General features: G+C 39.2%; 1 protein-coding gene across 1 annotated transcript in view; it reads right to left on the bottom strand.

Moving 5' to 3' along the window:
- NRXN3 (neurexin 3) overlaps positions 1-24,858 on the bottom strand; it is a 744,047-nt gene that overhangs the window by 263,169 nt on the left and 456,020 nt on the right. Inside the window, exon 16 of the mRNA XM_027883699.1 lies at positions 20,264-20,383. Coding sequence (XP_027739500.1) covers positions 20,264-20,383 — 120 coding nt within the window. The remainder of the gene's footprint in view (positions 1-20,263; positions 20,384-24,858) is intronic.

Here is a 24,858-nt window from a genome sequence, read left to right as displayed (position 1 = left end):
CCTATTTACAAAGGTGTTCATAAGTTTAGTTCATAAGCAATAGACAGTAACAAGCTTAAAAGATATTTATTTTAGAATGAGATGACTCAGGTCTTAGAAGATTCTGTTGTTCTTCACTTACCATAATGGGAGTTTGACTAGTTCAAATATCCCTATGTGTCAGGTATCTATGTAATCCCCATAAGAGCAAGCCTACAGTGCAACCGAATCTTCCAAATTTCACCAAGGTTTGCTTACCAAGAAGCAGCTCTGCCATATCAACCAGTCACCGCCACAAAGCACCTCTACAGAGGATAGCAGCAGCGGTCTGCAGCTGCTCATGGAAATGCTGGGAGAAAAGGATGTATTCCAAGGCTTACAAACAAGCCTTAATTTAGTCCTGTGCCAGCACTGTAGAGCCCTTACCATAATTATTTACCCCTATTTCCCAAGCATCAAAGAGGGCAAAACTTGCCAGAAAAAACAGTAGCATAATTTGGATACAAGTTATGCTTCCACAAAACAATCAGTAAAAAAAATACAAAAACTTTTTCAGAAAGTCAGGATTGTGCTTTCCGAACATGGATAAATGCCAATGCATGTACAATACTGGTCAAGAAAAAAAATAACTAAAACAGATGCACAGAAAGTCTACCAGGGGACATACAAGCCTACCTGATGAAAAGAATATTAAAAGAGCTTGACTTGTTCAGACCACCTAAATAAATGTTGAGAGGAGATACATTTATTGTGCACAAATACCCAGGGGTAGAAATAGCTGAGGAATGGAAACGACTATTTAACTAAAGGACAATACTGGTACAAGAACAGATGGTTATGAACTGCCAAAGAATAAATTTAGACTGGAAATTAGACAAAGGTTTCTAATCAGGAGAGCAATGAAGCTTTTAAAAAGCCTTTACAGGGAACAGGGGCAAAAAACTGCTCTAATTGAGGGATAAAGATTCATGTATTTCTGCAAGGTATTGTGAAATATTGTTCCCTACCAAAGCACAGCACTAGAGGCAAAGACTCCTGAGGTCCCATCAGCCTTCTGCTTCTCTGCATTTCATAGTAAAATCTGTTCATTGCGGCTCCAACATATCAAAGCACAGTTATGAAATACCTTGACCTCCCAGAACGACTACATGGAGGATCATTCTGGCTGGACTCTGCTGAAGGGTGAAACAAGACAGCTACTAAGGGAGGGACTCTGGAGCAGCCAAACCTGGGAAGAAGGCCTCAGCTGAATTTTTACATTATCTTACTATGAAAGCCAAAGGCAGGGGGGCAAGTGCAAACAGAACATATCATCTCCTTTAGAACTCATAAAACAAAACTCTTGAAAACTTCCAAGGGCTTCTGTTCACAAAAACTTCTCAACACGTTCCTGAATTCCAGACAATCCTCCTGATGACCACCATTCATTGAAAAAAGCACTTTAGTCTTCTAACAATATAATATCTTTATCAAAAGATCAATTATTTTTCTCCTTCCATTATTTTTTTCCACAAAATACCAGGATAGAGCTCAAGATTAACAGCATGGCTAGGAGTATTATTATTGCACATTGTTTTTTGTGAGTAGGACACAGGCCCATAGATGATTGTAAATGTTTGATCTTCCCAATGCGTGTATGCGACCACAGAATTACAGCACAGCAGGAAAGTAATTTCATGGACTCTGAGAAGTAGTGCAGAATTACATGGCTTGACCTGTTTGCTTTGCTCCTTAGTTATGGTTGCATCATGCTTACTGTCCGGGGTAAATGACATTTAATCATGATTTTAACATGAAAAAGCCCAAATTAAACAACCCCTATCCACTCAAAAAAAACCCCACAAAAACCAAACACACACATATAACACAGAATAAACCCACAACACATACACAAAAAAGCAGTAATTTGCCATGAAGATTGTATCTCATCTAGTAACTCCCTCTTGACAGCCATTCCTATAGTATATATTATCAGGGCAGTTTAAGATACTCCAAACACATCTTGCAAAAGTGTTTGGAAAGCCCTAGACCCTCAGTAGATGTTCTTGGGGATACTCAGTCAAAAATAGACCATAGAGAAGTTATCTGAACAAGAGCATTCCTGAGAAAATGAGGAAATACATGAGGTATTTTTGTAGAACATAAACTTCACTGCTTATTCAGAAAATCTTCAGCTAACTGATGTAAGATGGAATACGAGGTTTCCAGTAGCAAGCTCTGGCCCACTGGGTAAATTACAAGACCTCCTAAATTTATACAAATAACTCTAACCTGACTTACTGTTTCATGCACAGTACATGCAGAGGCCACATCAATTACTCCTACACACCTCCTTCCACAGACTAAGACCACGTTCACTGGGACCAAATCCTCTGGTGATGGGGGATTCTCAACTGCACACTTGATTAAATGCTGCCTCCCGGAATTCTTGGATAACAGGAATTAAATTTTAATGCCCTTAATCGAGTTGACACTTTTTCATAAGCTCTTCCTCCCCTCCTTCTCCTGTGTTATAAATGACCAATTACCTAATCTGAGATAATGCAGGCTTTGGTCCAGGCTAATGACGATGGGTGAGATCCTGCTTGCAGCGGAGTCCCGTTAGGAAAGGTTAATCACCTCCAAGCTTACAATCCTATGTTTCAGCTCCAAACAGTAAGGAGGCAGAGAAAGAGGCATCCATCACATTAACCAAATAATACAGCAAATGCCTGGCACTTGATCAACAGTAGGGTGCTCTCCTGACAGGAGGAGGAAGACTGCGAAATTAAGACCAACAGTGACTCTCCAAGGTTGCTCAGGGACAGAGATTCGCACAAAAGAAGTAGGGAAGGGAAGCAGCCCCAGATAACACTTTGGATTTGTGCATCAGAAGAGATGTCTGAATCAGCTCTGAGAAGGAAGTGCATTGCATTGTGTGTGGTGTTACTCTTTCAAGGAAGCAAAAATCTTGTCTCAGTGTAGTGTACCTAATCAGCTGAAGAAAATCAGAGAGGAATAGTTTCAACCTATGCAGAATGAAACAAACTTCCAGCTACTTAATGTTATTGCATACTTCCAAAACATCAGGAGCAACTTGGGCAACGGCGTAGTGCTGTCTTCTCTCTGCATTCAGACACTATCCAATCACTGTCCAATGTTCATCAATAAAAAACATTTCTCTCCAGTGAAGTCAGAATGCATGTGCAACAGAGAGCCAAAAGGATACTTTGCTGCATCAACAAGGCCTAACCCTGAGTGGCTAAACCTGCTTCTAGAGATATCTAGAACTAACCTTCATGACAGGAGGCTATTTCATTTCCAAGCCCTTACTCAAAGAAAAAAATAATTTCTTTTATGAACTGATAATAGGGATTGATGGTGAGAGAAGCAGAGACACTCCTAGAACTTTTGCCTTCTGATTGACTATACACTGATACTAGAAAAACAGATAAAAATTTTTGGTGGGGTTGGTTTGGTTTTTTTTTTTCTTCTGGGGTGGGTGTTTGGTTTGGGGATTTTTTTAAATGCGGAGTTCTTTGAGGGGTTTGTTTTAGAATTGCTTTATTCATTACTATTGTCCATGATCATTAAATTTCCCTCATTTAAACAGTGAAAATCCTTCCTTCTCATCCAGAGATACTCTTAGAAAAGCAAGAAATACTTCAGCTGTGAGACACAGGCATTGCCCCTTTACTTTCTTTTTTTTCCTAACATATATATATTCATGTCTCCAAGTCACATTCCTTGTTGGATCTTCTCAGCTTTTAAGGTCCTTCAGCATCCTTGCCTAGATGATAAAAACAATTTTCCCGTTTATCACAAAATATCTTACAAAATCTACGCAATCATGAATAGATCCCCTGGTGCCAAAAAAAAAAGCTGAAATAGGTTCCCCTGAAATTGGTAACACGTATGGTAGAAGAGAGAAAACAGGTTTTTTTTCAGCTTTTAGTCATGACCAAATTTAGCTTTTTCATAGTTCTGAAGTAAGCTGACACCAGCGAGTGTTCCATTTAGTTTGCAAAGTAGGAGGATGTTTCCATGCAGTCTGAACTTAATCTTACTTAAACAATATAGTGCTTTCTTTACCAGGCTTCTCTCCAGTGCTGATCACTAAACATGAAAGTTTTAGGTTAAACTCTTCTGAAGTAGAAAGGCAGACAAAAGTAGCAAAAGAATCCTCTACTTGGAATCCGAACAGTGAAGCAAACACTTCAGACGGTAAACCTCCACAGCTGCCTTATGAAGAAAACGCCTGCTTGAAATGCCAGCAACTCTAATACCTGTGACGTATTGTGAAAAAACATGAAAGAAATCCATATAGACAGCTAAAGTGGCGAGCAGAGATTTAAAATTTGATCTGAGTGATCTCTTTGCAAATCTGCAGAGTGTGTGTAAGATCAACACTAGGCACAGGAAAATAAGAAATCTAATCAGGAATATGAAATCGTTTTTTGAAAGAGTTTTGGAAATAGCTTAGAAACCGTTTTTTCAGAATCTCCTCTCCAAAAACTGCTTTGAAATTTTTTTCTAAATATTTAACCCTTTATTTTACTAGAATAAACTTTATGTTTTCTTCTTCTCTTTAAAGCCTGTCTTAAAGCTTATTAATGAGGGTGTCATTAGATCAACTGGCCAACACTGAGAATGCTTGTTTTAAGAACCAGTGATAAACTTGCACTTTATGTCCATCTAACTTCACATGCATACTTTCAGGTTCTCAAGCTGTGTCTACAAAAAATACTTATCAGGCTACATGCAGGAGACTCAGAAGGACCTAAGATTACACCTACTTAGGATACAAACTACTGTAGGTCAGTTGATCTCATGAACAGATGAATGGATACAGCAAAGATACTAACACATGGATTGCAGCAGTCCAGGGCAAGGCCTCCACAACACCCCATGGATACTAACAATGGAAAATCTTGGTCAGAATTTGCTCCCTATAAATTGCAGGGCATAGTGCTCTATATCTTCCATGAAGAAAGGAAACAGCTCAGTGAAAACCAGCACTAACATCACACTAAGAGACAGAACTTGGATTTCATGAGAGAGTCCAGCAGAACTCTGCAATGGGAGATTTCCTGGATCAAAAGGAAGCAGACAGATTTCCCGCCCAGGCCAGAAGGTTCAAGGTATAGGAGAACTGTGGGCCTTGCTATGCCCTGTTTCTTTAGGCAGGCAGTCATTTGCCTTAAGAAGTTTTTTTCTTTGGTGTGTGAAACAGAAGGTAATTCTCAGGTAGATTCATCAGAGTTATTCAGAAGTCTCCTTGGATATTAGTGCAGCTGGTCACTGTGCTTGCAAGTTTATATTGTCCTGGTGAGAATATTAGGATTTCTGGTATCAAGGATTTTCCTATTGCAGATAGGAAGAGATACTTCTGTAATAAATTAAGGTGGGAAATGTAGTTTATCAAACAGGATGTATCTATTGCTAAAAATACTAGACTAATTAAACCTCAAGGGACTATGTACTAGTTATGTAAGACAAGATTGCCAAATGTTCTTAGAGTTACAAGGACAATCCATATAAGGAGACCATTGCTATCAAGAACAAAGGGGCAAACAGAGGACACCCGAGGAAGACGCCTTACTTCAGCCTCAACGACCACCAGAAGACAGAAAAGACCCCTTAGTAACAGCTCAAGCACGCGCAAGAGTACTACCACTACGTCAAGAAAACGGAACCAAGAAACCATAAAAAGGGACTTATTTCAATGCTTTGCGTGGCAGTTGGTAGGGCGGTGACCCCCCTGTCGCCCAGCGCTGCATTTGCTCATATTCCGCTTGCTATTTCTCAGCAATAAATAAATTTTAATTGGTACTTTTATCATTTGTGGCCTCAATTTATAACACTTCCACTATCAGGTTTATAAGTTCTACAGGTGTCTGAGAGAATCTGAGCTCAACCTTTGTTTTCTGAGAGGACTAGCACTACCAGAACATCAAGTCAAAACCTGCAATGGGCAAATGCTAGAAATCATGAACAGTGGCTCAGTCAAAATCTCCTGTTGGATTTCCAATAAAAAGAAACTCCAGTTTTCAGCATTTATTGGATAGCATTTACTTACCTGAACAACATAAGAAACCTCTTTCAGCTTTTGACCCTTCTTCTGTGACCAAAAGCCCTATTTAGAGCCAAAACCAGAGGAATTGTTCATTGTGAAAATGGAATGGCTGTTGTTTTCTCAGAGCCTGAGCCAGATTTGAAAGAGAGGAAGATATGTAACTAATCCCAAACTAGCTCGTCCTTCCCACCAACTTCCTATTGCCTTTTGAAGAAGAAGCTCCTCTTGATGGAATTAGTGTCACTACCTGCTGTAGTTTGGAGTTCCCAGACTAAATAGATAGCAGCAACAAATGTCAAAAGAAACATAGAGTCATTACAACAAATAAATAAACAAACAAATAAACAAAAAAAACCCCACAAGCAAACAAGGAGCAAGGGAAACTTTGCTCCATGCTTAACAGTTTAAAAACTGTCCCCAGAGAATTCAAGCCCTTCTGCTCTCATGTGTCCTCCTGCTGTTTTAGTGCAAGCTCTGTCGACTCACAGCTGCTACTCTGTGCAGGCCCTGGGCTGCCTACAGAAACAAACACATGGAAAAGATGGAGAACCCTTTCCCCCACTCAAATAACAAACCCCAAGTCACAGAAGGAAGTCAGAAGTCTGCATTAAACTAGTGATGACAAGGTGAGGGCAAAAAGCTGTACTTATCAATCTAACAATAGTAGAATCAGCTATTTTCCATACAGAACAGACCCTGCTTTGTCTCACCCATGTCCCTGATTTCACATCCAAAATGCCTTCAAGTTCCTGGTGCATTGTGACCCCGTCTGGTCTCCAGTGCTCAGTTTAATCTGTATGTAGTAAACATGAGTCACTCAATTGGAACAGCAAGAAGAGCTTACTTACTTGCTAACATGCATGCTTTTGTGGAGGGCAAAGAAAATGTCACATTGTATGCAGAAAACACCCTCACAGTGTAATTAATAATTTCTTGATCATCCTTTTCAGCCCCCTATGCCTCAAAGCCAGAACTACTATACCAAGATAAGACATCCCGAGATAAGGAAGACTTACAGACAAGAACCTATCAGCACAGCCTGGCTCTTATTGTATATTCTCATGGCAGCAGGGGGAGGACACTGACTAAGAGGTGATGAGAACCACCACCTCTGAGGTTAAAAATTCCTCTGGTGTATACCTGATCATACTCAGAAGCATTTCTGGAGTTGTATCTGGGTATTAAAATTTGAGTAAGAAATCAGAGATACACTTCAAACACTGGAACAATTACTAGCAACTTCAAAAACCTTGCTAGAGGTATCCACATAGGAAGTTTCTCTTGCCCTGGAGAAGATGCATGACATGGCATTCACACATCACAGCTCAGAGGGATTAATGGCTGTTAGCAAAAACTGCTGCTCATACCCAGAATGTGTCCTGAGCTAAGTGAGTAAGAAACAATCATTATACAATGATGTGAGCAATGTAGTTAGGTCCCAAAGTTCCAAAGTTGATTGAAATGTAATAGCTATGAAAATTGTAAGAAGTCCATTAGGAGTCCTGCTGAAAACGTATTTGGGTATTTGAAATGGAAAATTGTTACTGACTTGCCCTGGATTTGAAGTTGCTCCACATTAATCTGGTCCAGTTATAAGGAGTTAAAAAGTGGTGAGGGTCTCAGCCTCATTTAGGCATGTAAGGATTTTGTACCTCTTCTCTACTAATCACCTACACACCACTTATGGGGATTTGAGACTAGAAATTATAAATCAAGAATCCACTCTCAGTCAGCAGAAAACTAGGAAAGTGCAAGTTTGAGCTTTTGAAAAATGCTAAGAACAAAAGTGAGAGGACAAGTGAGGTCAGACTGTTCTTTATGGAAGCATGAGGAAATGAGAGGCAGAGCTGTGAAGACTGAGCACACACCTATAACACATAAAGATATCAGCGACAATCAAGAAGCTAAAATGGAAGACTCCAAGGACATGCAACGGATTAAGACAACTTTCTGTAAAGAGAGAATCTGTTCTGCAGGACAAATGGAAGTTCTCTATCCATGACTTCAAAAATAACTAGTGAGTCACTTCTATTGCTTTCCACACTGACAGGATACTCACTTTAGTGACCCAGGCTAATACCCCAGCCAGTTTGTGAAAAGTGGCTTTTGTTCTTTTTTTTTTCCCCAGAAGTCCCTTTGCACCTTGTGGCAGAAGCTCGGTGGATTTCAGCCTTTTCAAAGACCAGTTTCCCATCTTTCCTCCTTGCAAGGACAGTATGCCCAGTATTTCTCTACTCCAAATCTAATTGAAAGTAGAAGAAATAAAACATACAATAGCTCCAAAACCACAGCTTCCACAAATAGGAATGGATATGGTAGGAGAACGAGAAGACCAGAACTGCTAGTTCTTTTAAATGACAAGATCAGATGATTTAAGTTTTCAGGGCTGAAGCCCCAGAACATTTTGCACAAGACCCAAATGAATAAATAAATGTGGAAATAGGCAGACCTCTGCAACATGCAGAAATCTTCCTAACTCAGCAGGCTATCAACAAGAAACAACCACAGACAAGACAACACAGTCTCAGCTCTTCTGTCTGCTATTTAATATGGCTGCTCTGAAACTCTGGCATCTTGGAGTAGCCTCCAGAAGGTGACTTAAGCCCCCTTAAATCATGGCAAAGCCTTAGAACTAAGTAAATATCAAGGAAGATGTAAACTGCAGAGGCCTCAACAGAACCTTAGGTGATTTTTGAGATTATTTTGGAGAGGAGAAAAAGGCAACTGGAAGACAGAGATTATTTCTAACTTCATTTCAGGTTTTCATAGTCCAAATACCCACCAAGGGCCTGGGAAAAGTCAAGCAAAATACACCTGGGGTCTGTGGGAACACAGCACCATCTTGTGGAGTAAATGGAAGAACTACAAGAAAAAAGGAATAAGGATTTCAGCACTTCAGACATCTGCAGCTTGGCTTTTTGACAGCCTGCTCTTCTAGAAGGTTAACAAATCTATCGAATTTGTGCTTTATAAAAAAAGTTCACTGCAGATCTATAAAGAACAAATGAACAACAAACAACTCCCTATTTTTATCTCTCAAACTCATCACTGTTAACATAAACACTGGGGGCCTCTTCATAAATAGAGTGTGGGCAGACAACCATCTGTACTGAATGTTATTTGCCAGCAGGCCTGGCACAGCTGTGAGCACCCTATTCTCACAAGTCTGAATCTCCTGTGCTTAAGGTGGGCAAAAAAAACAAGTTTCTAAATACTAAATTTGCCAGGACTAACAGATATAGTTCCATCTATTTAGTACTGGAAAAGAAAAAAAGCCCTTTTCCATTTAGAAAAAGAAGGAAACTGAGAAAAGCTGCTATTCTACCCTTTTTTGCTGCCAAATGTGGAGGTATGTTTGCAGAGCATCTGGGAAGGAGAAGCTCAAGTTACCCAGCTGGTTCACATCCTACTGGTCACAAATAAGGATGTCCAGGCACCACTGAAAGCATGAAGACTTGATTAGTTCCTATTTCATTGACAGGTAGAAATTAATTTCTGCAACAGAAAGCAATGAATTGTCCTGGCTTCTAAAGGAGGTAGGCAAATATAGGGGTCTCTGTGCAGGAGGATACAGTTGCTCTTACTTACAGCTCCATCTAAAGTATTGTGCTATACCTAGCTCCACTTTAGCAAATACTTCAAAGATTTTTCTTAGTTTATCCTGCTCTCCAGGATGAAAGTTTTTTAAAACACAAAGCACTATGATATATTGTTTATGCATTTTGAATATCTCCCATAATGAGTTAAGCATAGGTCTCTCAAGTGTGATATTTGGGCTAAGTATGCTTTCTTGGTGTGCCTAAATTAAGTTTAAATAACTTGAACTATCAATATTCCATGCACATGACCTACCAGTAGCAATTCCACAGCCAAGCGGGAATACTTCACTTAAGACAAAGCACAAATTCATGTTTCAAGTGTCCATCAGAAGTATCTCTATTTCAGTAAGATGACATAAGGGATTAAAGCCTCTAACCTCTTCCAGCTGGGACAAGTGCAGAGTAAATTCACTACTGATAACAAGTACAAAAAAATGGAGAAAAAAAAGAAAGAGAAAACAGACTGGTGGTTTGGTTGGGGGGGGGGGGGGGGGCATTTGTTTATGGTTGTTTGGTTTTTTTTGACAGTACAAATACCTAATTTCTGTGATTTGTGCTCAACAACAGGAAGTATAGACAATTCTGTCTAGCCGGTATTCAAATAAATATAACAAGATGAATACAAGGATATTCTCCATGCTACAGCACTATATGCTTCAGCATCATTAGCATGTAGGATTAATATGGTGACCTAACTAGTTTAACATACCATGCATTTTGTGGTCTTCAATTATAAAACTATCTGTGACAGATGAACTCTTCAAGACACAGATGTTTCTAAAGGACCTACAAACTGTATGATGGATGGCTTGTGATATTGCTATCTATCTTCATCATTTGCCCGAGATCAGAGGGCAGAATTGTAACAGACAGAAGGTCATTTAGTGAATGTGAAAAAGAAAAAAAAAAAAAAAAAAAAGAAAGGAAACAAATATGACAGATAGTTATGGGAAGCCAGCAAACCTGACACCAGTTTTGCTGTGGTCAAGCAATGCAATTAGGTTTCAGATCAGAGACAAGAGGAAGAAAAGAGCTCCAACCACACTTCCTTCAAAATAAACATGCTAGAGTCTCTCCGGAAGAAAAATAGGCTTATATTTGGCAGTTGTATTACTAAAGCAGAGTCTAGTCAAGACACTCTGGTCTAGAGGTCACTTATGTTATCTGAGACAGTTACTCAATAGATGGGAGCACAGCTACTCTCGGGATGAGGCATAGAGACACCTGAGCAAAAGTACACTACAAAGATCAAACTCTGTTTTCTTAGAGTTTTCTACCCTCTCGAGCACCCTGCTGACAACAGAAGCATCCTAAAAGGCATCTCCCAGGCCAGGGAAGCCACTACAAGCCCATGCTGCTTATCTCCAACACATAAGTCTGGGACAAGCCTCATGAAATCACAGCACAGTAGTTGATTCAATAATAAACCTAGCCAGAGGAGGATGAGCTAACTTAGCAAAGAACACTTAAAAACACGAGGAAGAAGAAAATTAATCTTAGTTTAAAAGTGTTGAACCTAATATTCAAAATAAATTCACCCTTTTAATGCAGCCAATTAATCCTGAACTTTGTTTTGAGAATAATGAAATTGGACACATCCTGCTTCCTTACTCCTTCTTTTTTTTTTTTTTTCTGTTCAAAGTTATTCTAAGTTTTTCACTGAAATAGGCGAAGTTTTGCTTGCCCTAAATGTGCAGTTTTCACTGATTAAACTACCACCCATTAAAAATTTTCACCAGCACTGTATGCACCCAAGCGATTGAAATGACATTCGCAGATTTGAAAGCTTTTTCTTCTGTGGATAGCTGTTAGCTAGCTGGGGTTTCAGTTAACACTTACACCCCAATGGAATTTATGTTATGTGATTATACTTGGGATTTTTAATGAAAAGCCTACTTCCTTCCACCATCAGAGAAATTCTTTTGTGGCCCAAAATCTCTAAGGACAGCGAAAGGCAACTGAAGTTCCAGACTCCACTCCTGGTGTTTTCACAGGCCTTGGATGTCAATACACAACTAAACACCTCCACAAACATAATGAAATCCAAAATATGCTCCTCTGCACAAAGCTTTTTTCACAGGTACCCAAGCAGCCACTTGCAATCTGCTCCTCAGGGATCATTATTAAGATAACTTTAATCAAGGTTTTTCATCTAATCCCCAGTGTTCTTCAGCTGAGATTATTGTACCAGCTCCTGGGTAACAAGATTGCAACATAATAAAGGTATATTCCTATATACAGCTTAACTCCAGTGGAGATCAATAGGTAGCCTTCTGTCAATGACAGGAAATAATTAGTACATTAGGTAGCCTGGACAGTGAACAAAGAATCTCTTTCAGGACCTCTGACTCCTCCCGCCTTTGTTTTTCTGTTAACAATTTCCATTGCAAAAAACAGAATAAGCATAAAAGATCTGTCTCTCTCCCTACTGATCCCAGCCTTGTCCCTTAAGTAGCCCCAGACTTAAAGGTTCAAAAGCCAGCAAGAAGAAAAAGTTTAAAAGCTGTAGCACTGAGTCGCTCTGCACATTGGCATTCCCTCAACTACCCACACCCTATAAATATTTTATTACATAGTTCTGTCTACATAATGACTATAATCATAAAGGTAACTTTCAGTCTAAGGTATAAAAACATATATATGCATCTTAAACACAAAACAATTAGGCATACTTGATATGTGGAATCTGTGAATCCCACTCCACGTTTTGGTCTGCTACTATTGGCATAAATCTCAATTTACCTCACTGAAATGAAAATAACTACTTTGTATTTATAAATGCTACTGCAAAGATTAGTCCATAAAATACAAAAGATCGACTTCAATCTTTGCCTATTTATTCTCACCTATTAATGTAGGCTCCTCTTTGCAAACTGTTTTCTATGTAGGCAGCATAATCACCTTGAGGACCCAACAGGAATCAGAAAGCAATATGGTGTGTGCCACAGCAGACAGCTCCATGTTGTCTGGGAAAGCACTAAGGGAACCCTGACCCCTTCTCATCAACACCATTACACTCCACTTATCACACATCAGACTTAAAAGCACAGATATCTAACTCAGTTGGGTACAGCGAAGACAGGAGAGCGCACAAAAACCAGCTGGGGCAAAAAATGGATTAAAAATTATTGCAAGTCAGAGCTTCCACACAGCACAGTAGACCTAACACGGGAATCACATTTTCATAGTCCATACTGCCAGCTACAACAGACTCATAGAGGATTGGAGGCAATGATCAAAGTCAGCTGTGCTTTCACCTGGACTGGTGACTGGGGAATCCTGTTGCAGTTCAACAGCAACAGCTGAAAGACCAGCTGGATTTTGCAAGGGTTTTTTTCTCTTCTCTGCAAAAGTATAAGTACTATCTGCATACCATGAGGCACACAAAATACCTCATGCTGATGAAGCCATAGTTAGTGTGAGACTATTGGAAGTATTTGGACAATACAATTGAGGATAGAAGTGTCATAGCATCATGTGAAAAGAAAAAAAAGAACACAAAACCACTTAAAAAATAAAGATCCTCAAGCTCACAATGACTTTTGACAATAAAATCCAACTCTACATACATTCATCGTCGTCTTCCAAATTTATTACTGTATCGTCTTCTGTGGAGAAGCTACTCCAAGAAGAAAAGAATCTTTAAGGAGTAAAATTGACAGTTGAAGATTGTTTCAGTGTTTTTCTGAGTTTTTATGGTTTACGTTTGCCGATTCCTAAATATAAGCATGTGCAGGATATGATAAGGAAAAATCCAAATTTAAAATTAATCAAATCCTTGTCACACTTGAAAATTGAGAACACCTCATTTATTATCTTACATTTAGTTGAAAGATGTGCTTAGAGATTATCATTGACAAATGGAGCTTGGTGTAACAGAACAGAGACTCCTATTCTGCTGTACAATATTTCTACTACTGCCATCAATTTATATCAATGTCTTATCAGTGCTTACACCCTGGGTGTGCCATTACAGAAGAAACAGTTTCAGAGGCCAGCTCTTTCATGGGACAAAATACCTAAGATACAAAATACTAAGATACCTAAGTACTACTCACTCAGCTAGTTTTAATATGAACAGTGATAATTATTGCCACAACTACCAAAAAGTATCACATTCAGAAAAAAAAACTAAGAGGGAACAGAGATCAAATTATGGCAAGAGCCTTCCGTGACATGCTTATGAAAATGGCATAGCTGCTGAGCAGTGTCAGGAAGAGAATTAACTGCTTGAACTGTTCAGAGGTTGATAACAGAAGCTGTAATCGCTCCCACCTGTAAAAAGTCCCTCTCTTTCCATGCTATTGTAGCATGGCTGGACCATTGCTTATGTGCTGACAGTAGACAGGTGTGCACAGATATCAGTGACTGATTGCAGCTCTCATTCTAAATGCTCCTTCTGCCAAGCTGTTGAAGGAATCAAAATTAAATTACTCACTAGAGACCTAGCTGCACTTTGGGGATCACAAAAGGATAAAGTTGGCTAGCTTTCACAATTAAACACTTAAATGATATTGGCTACCTTGACATTAAACATTTTTATGTCAGGGCACCTTGAGAAGCTGAAAGGGGCAGACGAGGCAATTCCAGGAAGCACCTGTCACTCAAATTCCCTCCTTCTCAAGCAAAACAGGGGCACACAAATTTCTCCCTCTAATGTTCACAGCACTGCCTATTCCGGACGACTCCCAAAGGGGCAAACAAGCTCTTAATCTGCAGTCTGATCTGATGTTTTACAGCTGTTACTAAGGGGCAGGGAAATGTCTTTCAGTACACTGAAAAGCAGTGAGCATTCTTAAACCACTGAAGTGCTAAGGCAATTATGTAGTGGGCTATTGCTAAGCATCAGAAAAGCACATGGTGCTTTAATAAGAAGTAGCACTAAATCCTTGCCCCAAAGATGTTACAATTCTTGGAGCTGCACCACAAATGAAAGTGGCAAGAAGGGTGAAAGCAGGGTTTATAAACCAAATCACAATGGTGCAATATATATCATGTACTAACGCATACAGTTGCATTTCCCTTTCTTTTTATCGCAGCTCTCAGAGGATAAGGTCTTTCACAGTCAGAAGACACCAAAAGCTTAGGTTAGGAACTGGAAATGAGCCATCAGCCAGAAAATCCTAGTTATAACATGTAAAAGAGCACTAAGTAAGCAAGAGCAAAGCATGAGGAGGGAAGTAAGAAGTAGGCAGAGTGCCTGACCTGCTGTAATGAAGTATGATTCACTCAAGATAAATCAGAGGTGACTCTTGCTTCATGTAGGGCGGATGTCTCTGCAGTATCAAAGGCAAATCCCTAAGCGTGCTGATATTTAAACAGCTGACTGGTTTAGCCATGCATGACTAATGAAGTCTATGCAGATTTATTTTCTACATACTAGCAACCTCTTGCTCCCTGACTCAGTAACTGAGTAAGCTGGGCACATTAGAAATGAACGGGTGATAATTAAACATGAACAATGAAGAGGGTTCTCTAAGTAAATCAGGCTGAGTATGCTGGCATTGACAATAAAGGTGGTCATGAAGTCTGAACAAAAAATGGCCCAGATGATGAAAAACACAAAATCCTAAGGGAGGGGGAATAGGATCGATCTCCTGACTGGTGGTCTGAATCCTGCCACAGAGAGCATGAGCTGTAACTGCTTGGTGGCACAGACTAAGTTTGGAGTGCAAACAGCTCAGGAAGACAGCAGAATAAAGCAGAAAGGGTTACTCTTTTAGCCATTTCCCCTTCCAGCAATCTCTTCTAAGGACTATTCTGCCATGCTATTTAAGCAAGTATGAGGAAAACTAGTTCTGCAACTGCCTTTTTGCAACCTAGCTTACAGACTATGCCCCAAAAGCATCAATACACTTAGGTACTCACTCAGTTACTTCGTAGGGTGCAAAAAGGAAGGGCATTAATGGAAGCAGGATAGGTCTGTTCCGACATCCTTGGTATCTCACCTAGAACACCCATGTGGCAAAAGGGCCAGCTTCTGTCTTCCTGAATCAATCAAAAATACTTCGTGCTTTACTCTGAAGAATTTGGTTTAGAGTGTTTTTGCTAATTTTGCTGTCCTTCCTTTTAAGTCAGGGGAAAAAAAATATTTTGACTAGAAAGCATCACTCACTATGATTACAGAACTGAAGTTACCAAAAGCTTTTCTTGTGACAGTGCTAAATAATGAACAAAGGAGCAAAATCACCATGACTCTCTTTCCCTTTAATCCTTCCCTATTCCAAATGTGATTAACTTATAGACAGTAAAAGCATATAGGTTTTGCATTATATGTAAAGACATCTGGGAAAAAAAAAATATAACTTCTTGCACAAAAGAAAGCCAACAGCTCTGTATATTACTCCTCCCCAGACAAAAACCAAGCACCACTCAGGCAAACTATCTCATTGGAAGGTTAGAGTATTTCCTTGCTTATCAGCAGGCTCTTTGAAAAGCATGGAGAGTGGAAGCACATGAAGATAAAAGCACAAAGAGGACAGACAAACTTGGGTTGCCTTTTTCCTTTACAATCAAAAGGAAAACTTGTTTTTAAACTAGATGGCTATTACAACCCAGAGTTTATAAATAAATTAATAAATAACCCCTCCAAAAAGCCAATCAATAGTCAGCAGATTGACTTAACAACTGTTTCAACAAAACAACAACAACAGAAAAGCTGTTTGAAAAGGTGTTTTATACTCTGCTTGCACTAGTCATTGCTGCAGGTCATTGATCTTTTACAGACAAACAGCCTCCATTAAAACTTACTTGTTTTAGCCTGGCAATTTCTCCTGGAAGGCTTGACCCTGAGGGTTCCTCATCTGCATGAGGCACTGAGTAAGAAGCAGTGTTTTCTATGATCTAGTTTGACATACATATACCACTACCATTAGCTAGATTGCCAATGCCTCTTTTTATGCATTCTCTCTGTGCAGAAAAGAAAATGTAACTGTTTGACTAGATAGAGAAGAACATGAATAAGTTAAAGAATCTGTAAAGCTTAGGACAACAGCTTAAATACGGGTCACATCTCAGATAGGCTGGAGTGCCTAACTGCCGTGTTTTCATCTTGTGTCCATGTTTAGAGAAGTAACAGGATGGAGTTCACCCCAGATGTAAGACACTTCAGTAATATTGTGGGTTAACTTCTAATTCTGCTCAAAGTTACGCATTTTGAACAGTCATTCCTAAATAACCTGCAGTATACTAATCCTGACTAGAGTAACATGTAAATTCTGAAAAGAGGCTTAAAGCCCACATTTTCAAACCCAACATTTCCAAAGATTGAAGAATAAGGAACAACTTCAAAAAAAAAAAGAAAATACCTTAAATGGTAAGGAGAATGGAACCAGCATATCCCCAATAATACCATCAGTTCTATTTCTGCCTTTCTTAACAGGTGTTAGTACCAGCCAGTGCACAGGGCAAACCCTTAAATTCGCTTTTGTACAACAGACCTTCTCAAATAAATTTGAGGACTGGGGGTGTCTGGCGTTTTTTCCTATATTTGGGTTCTCTTTAAGCATTAGTACAATTTTTCAATAAGGAATGAAGCACATTAAAAGTTAATTTATGCCCCCATAGCTTCCATTAGTTTCTTATTCTGAGGAATCTTGATTTCTACAGCATAAAGAAAAACTAAAACAGAGCTACACAACAGCTAAAATTAAAGGCTTTATCATCATTTCCACTAGGACTTTAAGTCCTCATTTTGTTAAACAATACTGGTGAATGTATAAATATGTCTATAGGTGTATAACATGCATCTCTGCCTTCTGTGCTTCCCCTTCATCTCTTAGAAATAGCAGTTCCTAGCCTCTGAATTATGAAAATTAACAGTCTAGTCCTGGGACAGAAATCAAAAAGCAAAGACATATGGGTTCTCTAAGATTTCTTGAGTATTCGTAAGACTAAACATCTTTGCAAAGTTTACCCTAGCAAATAATTTAAAAAACTCAAACACAAATCACACTAATAATTAATTTGGGGTAATCTAAGGAGATCATTAAGAATAATTGAAGAGAACACCATAAGATCTCATCTATCTCAGAAGCACTGAAATATTCTGCATCAAATACATGAAAATGCAAATTTTCCAATGTGGACACTTAAGTCTATTAACAGAAATGGAAAGGGGAAATAGATAGAATAAGGCATTCTTTTACTACTGTTTCCATTGTGCAAAGCTAGACCTGTTCTATTTACTTCAGTACTCTATATTTACATCAGTGGGAGACCACAAGTTGCTAAGAAGGTAGAAATAACCATCTACTAAATTAACAGAATTAGACCGCTATGGACAAAAAAAAAAAAAAAAAAAAAAATCTACCAAAGAGCCTAATGCATTTCTAAATTAAAGACTTCGAGTTACACAGAAGGTATCTCCCTCTGACATTGTTTGCACTAAAATCCAGTCTAAAGAGTATTTACTTCAATTAACATACCAGTCCCTCTACTTCCATTAGACTTGTGTACAACAGCAACCATATCTAAGAGCTAGGAACAGAAACTAAGCCTTCTCCCTCTCCACAACTCCACAACACTTCGTAACTGTATCAGGGAATCAGGAGTAGAACTCTGTTTTCAATATCCTGATACATGACAAAGACAAAAATAAGTAAAACAAAACCAAAACAAAACACAACAAATGTTATACGCACTTTTTGAAGATCCTGGATGAAGTCCTGTTGTCTTCCAGGAGGAGTCCACATGACTTACCTTTTCAGATAATTTTGAAACCCACATCCTCCTGTGAGCGTTTCTAAATCACCAGCCAGGCATGACACTGAGAGACTGGCTACTACGCCGCCCACATCACCCACACTCATATCAAACTCCCCTCTCTGCTCTGCATGGTTTCCAGCTGACAACTCCAAAAAACAGCAAGAAATGCCCAGTTACAGGCACAGGAACCTGGTTTCCTGACACTTCAGAGCCTTCTCTAAGTCATTAGCAACAGCTTAACAAGGGCACTGTGACATTCTGGAGCTGTGAAGCCAAACACATTAGAAACAAACCTATATCAATAATATCAAAGATTTCCTGGACGTGTATTTAAATGCATCCTAACAGGTTTAAAGTAGTGCTTCTTTCACACAACAGGTTTGTGTGCTATGCTTAGCAAGTCTAAATTGAATGACTGAACAAGTAGTTTGAGAATGGGAAAGTGGGTGTCCCATTGACAAAAGCAAACCAAACCAAACTGCAGAAAATTGGCACTAGATCTTGTGACTCCAATATGAAACATTTTTTTCTGGACCCAAAGAAGTCATTCTGAGTTCCAAAACATCCCAAAACACCAGGCATGGCATTACAGTCTATAAATCTGTGTCAGTAGTAATTTTTTCATATAGCCACTGTCAAAATATGAATGTTGATAGGCCTTTCCAAATATCTATTTAGGAGAACTGTGCTAGGAGAAATGGGAGACCAATACAGGCAGCACTACATATGATTAACTCAGAAAAGCAGGCTTTCTGATCTTCAGAAGAAACAAACTGTCACCATGTGCTAAACAGCTTGTCATATGTGCCATCAATTCAGCTACATTTCTAAAGTGCCATCAATTCAGCCACATCTCAGACTTCTAGAGGAAGGGCTGCAAACATGACAGTGCTGTGGCACCAATATTGAGTGAACTTTGCTGGTACCACCAATAAATTTTACCACCAATACCCTTAATGAAAAGCAGCAGCTCCTGAGTTGCAGGTGGTCAGAGTGGACTGTAAGAGTCTTTTCTGGTTTTAAAATTCACACACACAATGAACCAAATTATTGAAGCCTACTGTTGTGCTTACTACAGCACTCATAATGTGCTCCTTTGTTCCCTGCCTTGGAGCAGTGAGGGAGAAGGGGACTGTCACCCTAAATAACAGTAGGCAGAGAGTAGAGCTGAACTGATCTGCTCCCTCCAGGCAGGAGTAAAGGCCAAATCATGATGAGCAGAGGGAATGTCAAAAAACTTATTACCTGCCCCCTAAAGGAAGACTTAAGGGTTTTATTCAATTATTTTATCAGAGATCTTAATAACAATTGGCCAAGAAGAACATCCAATGTTTTGAGATAACGCAAATCAATATGCCGAGAAGCACAACAGCACTGCTGTACGTTTAACTGATCACTGGTTTTAACTGAACATTCTAGCAAACAGTATCCAATACTTCATCTTAGCATACAGCTGGTATTTCAGTAGAAGGTTATCTAGAACACTACTCATTTTACAGGCATTCCATGACTTTTTCACTGAGGTTTGAATAAAAATATCAAAGCATAACTAAGCACAGAAAACCTAGCCATTTTTTTAACCTATGTAAATATTACATACAATATCTGCAAGTCACTCCTGGTTCTTTTAAACCAGGACTTCCATTAACATCAATTACCACCATTGGCCTGGTAGAATTAGCTTTCAAAGAGAAAAAAAGCCAAACATAAACAAAACCAACATGTACCAAATTGCACATTTTCATTTTACCGAGGAAAGAAAATAACCTGCTGTATGCTTTATACAGACTTCCCAGGAGAAAAAAGGCTGGCTTTGATGCTGGTAAAGTTGTATTGCAATTGAAAGAATGACTAGTCATGTGTTCTCTGTACTCCCAAATGTCAGAACTCACAGGTCACCAATACAATGGAAAAGTCTACTTACGGTCATTACACTGGCTCCCAGAATATGAAGTCATGGAGCAATCACATGTGAAGCCTTCCCATTGCTGATTACAGATGCCCTGATTTGCACAGGAATCTTCCTGGCAGGTAGTGCTTGGTCCTGGAGAAAGGATGACAAGAAAAGGGTGAAATGAAGGTGAGAGAATCACTTTGGTCAGGCCCACAAAAGCTTCAATTAATCACTACCATTACCATAAGAATCCTCATGCAGAAGAGAAAAAGCACTAACCAAACACTATTTATTCCTGGACATGCAAGAAAATCAGGAAAAAAGAGCACAAAGACAACTGCACACTTCACAACAAAACAGCAATCTGTACCACAGCGCAAGAAGGAAGAGGGAAGAGGGAAGAGGAACATATTCCCTCTTGCACAGGCTTAAGTCACATGTTCCAAGTTTGCTCAAAGAAGCTTACAGTAAAATATGGTGTGATGCAAGGATAACAAACATGGCCAGGTTGTCCTGCTTCCCTAGAAGTTTGATCCCCTGGTGGAAATGAAGGCTAAGCAATGGGCCCACAAACAATGCTTCATCCCACCCAAAGAACCCCAATATGTGGAGTCAAACTGAAGTTCTGAAGCCTCAGTTGGCTACAACTTTGCTTTATAGCTCTGAACAGTCCTATTACATGGGTTTCTCTGGAAACATGTCAACAAATTCCTCAGAAGGGCATGACATTAGTTCACAACACTTCTCTATTCTGGAGTGGTTTGATGCCTTTGGGGGAAGCAGAGAAGGAAGCAGCCACTACTAACAGAACAGCCTATCACTGTTCTGTGATTTGCAGCTAACAGTTGCTATCCTAGTCAGATAAACCTTGCAAAGGCAAAATCCAAGCTATAGGCAAAAAAGTGATCTTCAGAACAAAGGAAATCTGAATAACAGCTAGTATGTCTTCCACAAGAAGGTAGCTGGATTCCAAATCGCCTGAACACAGGTGTGAAGCTGCAAGTCATAGATTATAACATGAGTTTAGAAGTTACTTCCTGGGAAAGTGTTTTATCTTAAGCATTCTAGATAAAGGTATGGCACTCCTGTTGTTCAGTACTTCAAATAAAATGTACAAATACATTTGACATGCTTACTATTCTGTATCCTGCACATATTGGAAAAGAAGAAGAAATGAAAAAAAGCATACAGAAGAGGATAGACTGGCTGGGTTGCCTGAGATCAGTTTATTAGCCACTTCCAGTCTAGGACAAAGAAACCACTGTTCAACCCATCCCAGCATCTTTTATCACAGTCTTTGCTAGCAACAGCAACTCCATGAGGCTTATCCTAGTCTTCACCCTTATGTCTTCATCACATCAGCACCACCATCTGTATTATATAGATGAGACAGGACAGACCAAAATGGAGACAGCATTTTCAAATATCTTTAGCTAACATGAAACCCTTCAACCTCCATCTGACAACATCCACAATGATTTCACTGAAGTATTCAGTATTTCTTTGGTATTCAGATTATGCACCTGGGCACTTCCATATTTACAAGCCTTTGTAGAACCCACATCTAACTGGAAGCCTCATGTCAAAATATGATCCTCCTACAATCTAAAGACCAAGCCAGGAAGGGACTTGTAACTGGTGCAAGATTCCTGCTCTTCCCAGCAGATCCCCTTTCCCCACTGCAGGAACAGAATAGGTGAACTTCAGTAGCTTTTTAGCTATCTGTGTTTCTTTGCAGGATATCTCTCCTGCAATGAGAAGGAATGTGTGAATCAGTAGTCAGAGTTTCACTTAATGTTAACAAAGACCTGAGCTTCTCCCAAAATTTATTACACTATTAAAAAAAAAAACAAACCTACAAAACCCCAAACCTCTAGGTAGAAGCAGAAGTGTGGATAACAAAAGAAAACAACAAAATCTCTGAAAGAAAATTCACCTACTGAGAAGAGGCGGTGGCAGCAGCCACAGCAAGAAAACCCCTTGTTGCCATACTGAAGGAAAGCTGAGCAGCATTTTTCAACACTTTTCTCCTCCCCTCCACCTCTGCTTTCCACCCACCTGACTCTCATTTGCAGCCATGTAAATCCCAGTGGTCTCACAGGCACAGTGTGAAGTTAACAGATCACTTCTAGGATTACAACACAACTGACAGACTTTCCAGCGTGGGCTGGAAGGCACATGTATGTACACACTTTCCTCCTGCCTTTACTTGTGTAAAAAATGGGTATAAATATATAGATATACATGAATCAGGTTGTGATCTGACACTTGCTTCAGACTTACTCTGTCCCAGCAAAAGAAGGGATGCCATTTAACAATCTGAAATAAAATATTAATTGTCATTTTGACTAAAATGTCCAAGGGTAAGGAATTCTGAGGATTCATTATCTAAGGAATGATAAACTGATACCTCTTCCTGTACATCACTATCTCGCAATCTAACCTCTAACCACAAATATGAATAGCAATAGTCCTAAAGGTATAAACAATTTATTTAAAAATAAATCCAGAAAGTAACTGTGAATCCATGCAAACTTGATACAGTATCAACTGTAAATATCATTATACAGAAGCAGAGCAGAACAGCATTTTCAATGATAATGATTCTCCACTCTTCCTACACTCCTCTGAGAACACTTTAATCAGTAATTGGACTTGACAATGGGCACATCCTTTGTCTAGGTGCCCCAAGAGAAAGGACTCTACTCAAGGAATAAGGCTGCATGAGGCCTTGTACTTGTGGCTTGACGTATTAATAGTGAGCAAGTCCAGAGAGCCAAAGTACTTGAATTCATGGCCAGTATTACAGTTTCTGAATTGTATTTTACAGTAACCAACTGTGAATACAGGAAAAGAGGGAAAAAAAAAAAAAAGAAGAAAAACAAAAAACCCCAATAATGAGGAATTTTGAAAGCCTGACAATACCACAAGGAAGCTTGAAGTCTGATCTGCCAGCTTTAGAGTCAGTTGTGATGGACTAGCATAGATATTGGATATTGCACCTTGCCTCACTCCTTACTACTGTGGGCCATTTGCATCATAGAAGGACCTTCATCTCAGAGAGTTCATTTATTCCTGATGCTTACAGTCTTTGCCTGATGTCATAATCCTCCATCTGTGGCAACAGAATTTTGATCAGAGCAACTAATAGGGATGTCACAGGGGATTAGGATTTTGGATTAGGGAGCAAAGCAGTAGAAGCACAGGAAGGCTTATAAAACATGAAGATTGTGTTACCACGCACATGCCCTTTAGCGCTAACAAACAAGGAAAGAACATGACAAACAATTTATATATAAAGCAGTAGAATTGTTTCTAAATTACTGAAGCCATCAGGGCTCAGGTCTATTTTTAATCTCATTCCTTTGACAGCACTTAAAGAAGTCAAAGTATTTAAAAGCAAAGTTTCAGAAGCAGTCTTCACATGATAATCTGAAATACCTCTGATTTTGTTGTCTGTTTGTAGCTGGGCTTGGCACATTGCGTTCTTCATGCCACATGGACAGTGGAAAGGGAAATGAGTGGGCAGTAGGTATAGAATAAAAGTGGAAAAGTCCCCAGTGTAGAAAAGCATCCCTGATAGAAGGGTGACTTGCTGTCTCTCATCCTGTCCAGACTAGGCCTACCAACAGAGATGGCAAGGCAGAATTCTTCAACTATGTCCTTTTGATCTTATGTCTACATCTCTAATTTTTATTGGAACAGCTCAATAACTGAGGACTTGCAGGATCTGAGATTTGTTGCACCTTCTCCCTGGGAAGGAGTCCAGTACCACACTTTTCTTCAAAGTTACCTACCCAGATGTATTGCTTGTTTATTTTACTACTAAGTATTTGAAGAAAATCACCTTAGAAGACTATAACAGCCAGATATCTTACCCATATTCTGCTTGGACAAATTACTTCATATACCCTAAGTCTTTCCTACAATTTCAGCTGTATGGTAGATTTCTCTTTGCCCTGAAACAAACAAAAAAAAAATAACTCTGCTGCATAGTGCTAAATGGTGGGTGTAACATCCCACAGATAGGTGTGTTTCACTGGCAAGAAAAGCCATTCCTTCTGTACTGTTTAAAAGCCCTTTGCAAAAAAAGCAACTTCAGGAATAAAAGATAGTATTGTGTTTAATTTTTTTGCCAGTTACATGAGAAATCAGTTTCTTTATGCAGCAGCTACAGGATTATAACACAGTTGTGTCATGCTTTGATCACAAATAGCAATAAGCATGAAGATAAGCAAAGTGTTATTGGTCTCATACATAACAACTTCCTTCATACAGCAAAAATTCACTGCTACTGAAAGAAATCAACCATTTCTGTTAACACTATTTTCTCAGTAAGATGAAGATCTGCAACAGGCAAGGTTCAATGACAACATGGGCCCCTTTTCATTCTCCATCTCCCTAAACACTTTCATCTTTTTCCCTAGTATCTTCAAAGAGGTTAGAAAGCAATAGGAAACTAATACACAGAAGACATCTTTTCAGTCTTTGCAGAATAAGGTGCTTCTTTTCTCCCATAGTTCCTAAATTAAAAACACCATCAAGCAGTAAGACATCTCTACCAGTAAGATGTTACCACCTATTTATACCTATGATAAATCTACAATCTATTTCTGCCAGCACTC

This window comes from Empidonax traillii, unplaced genomic scaffold (genome assembly GCF_003031625.1).
Source record: "Empidonax traillii isolate 1590-97213 ecotype Southwest subspecies unplaced genomic scaffold, ASM303162v1 scaffold132:size1788729, whole genome shotgun sequence".
Taxonomy (NCBI): domain Eukaryota; kingdom Metazoa; phylum Chordata; class Aves; order Passeriformes; family Tyrannidae; genus Empidonax; species Empidonax traillii.
The sequence above is the reverse complement of the archived record's forward strand: the minus strand, read 5'-3'. Positions and strand labels throughout refer to the sequence as shown.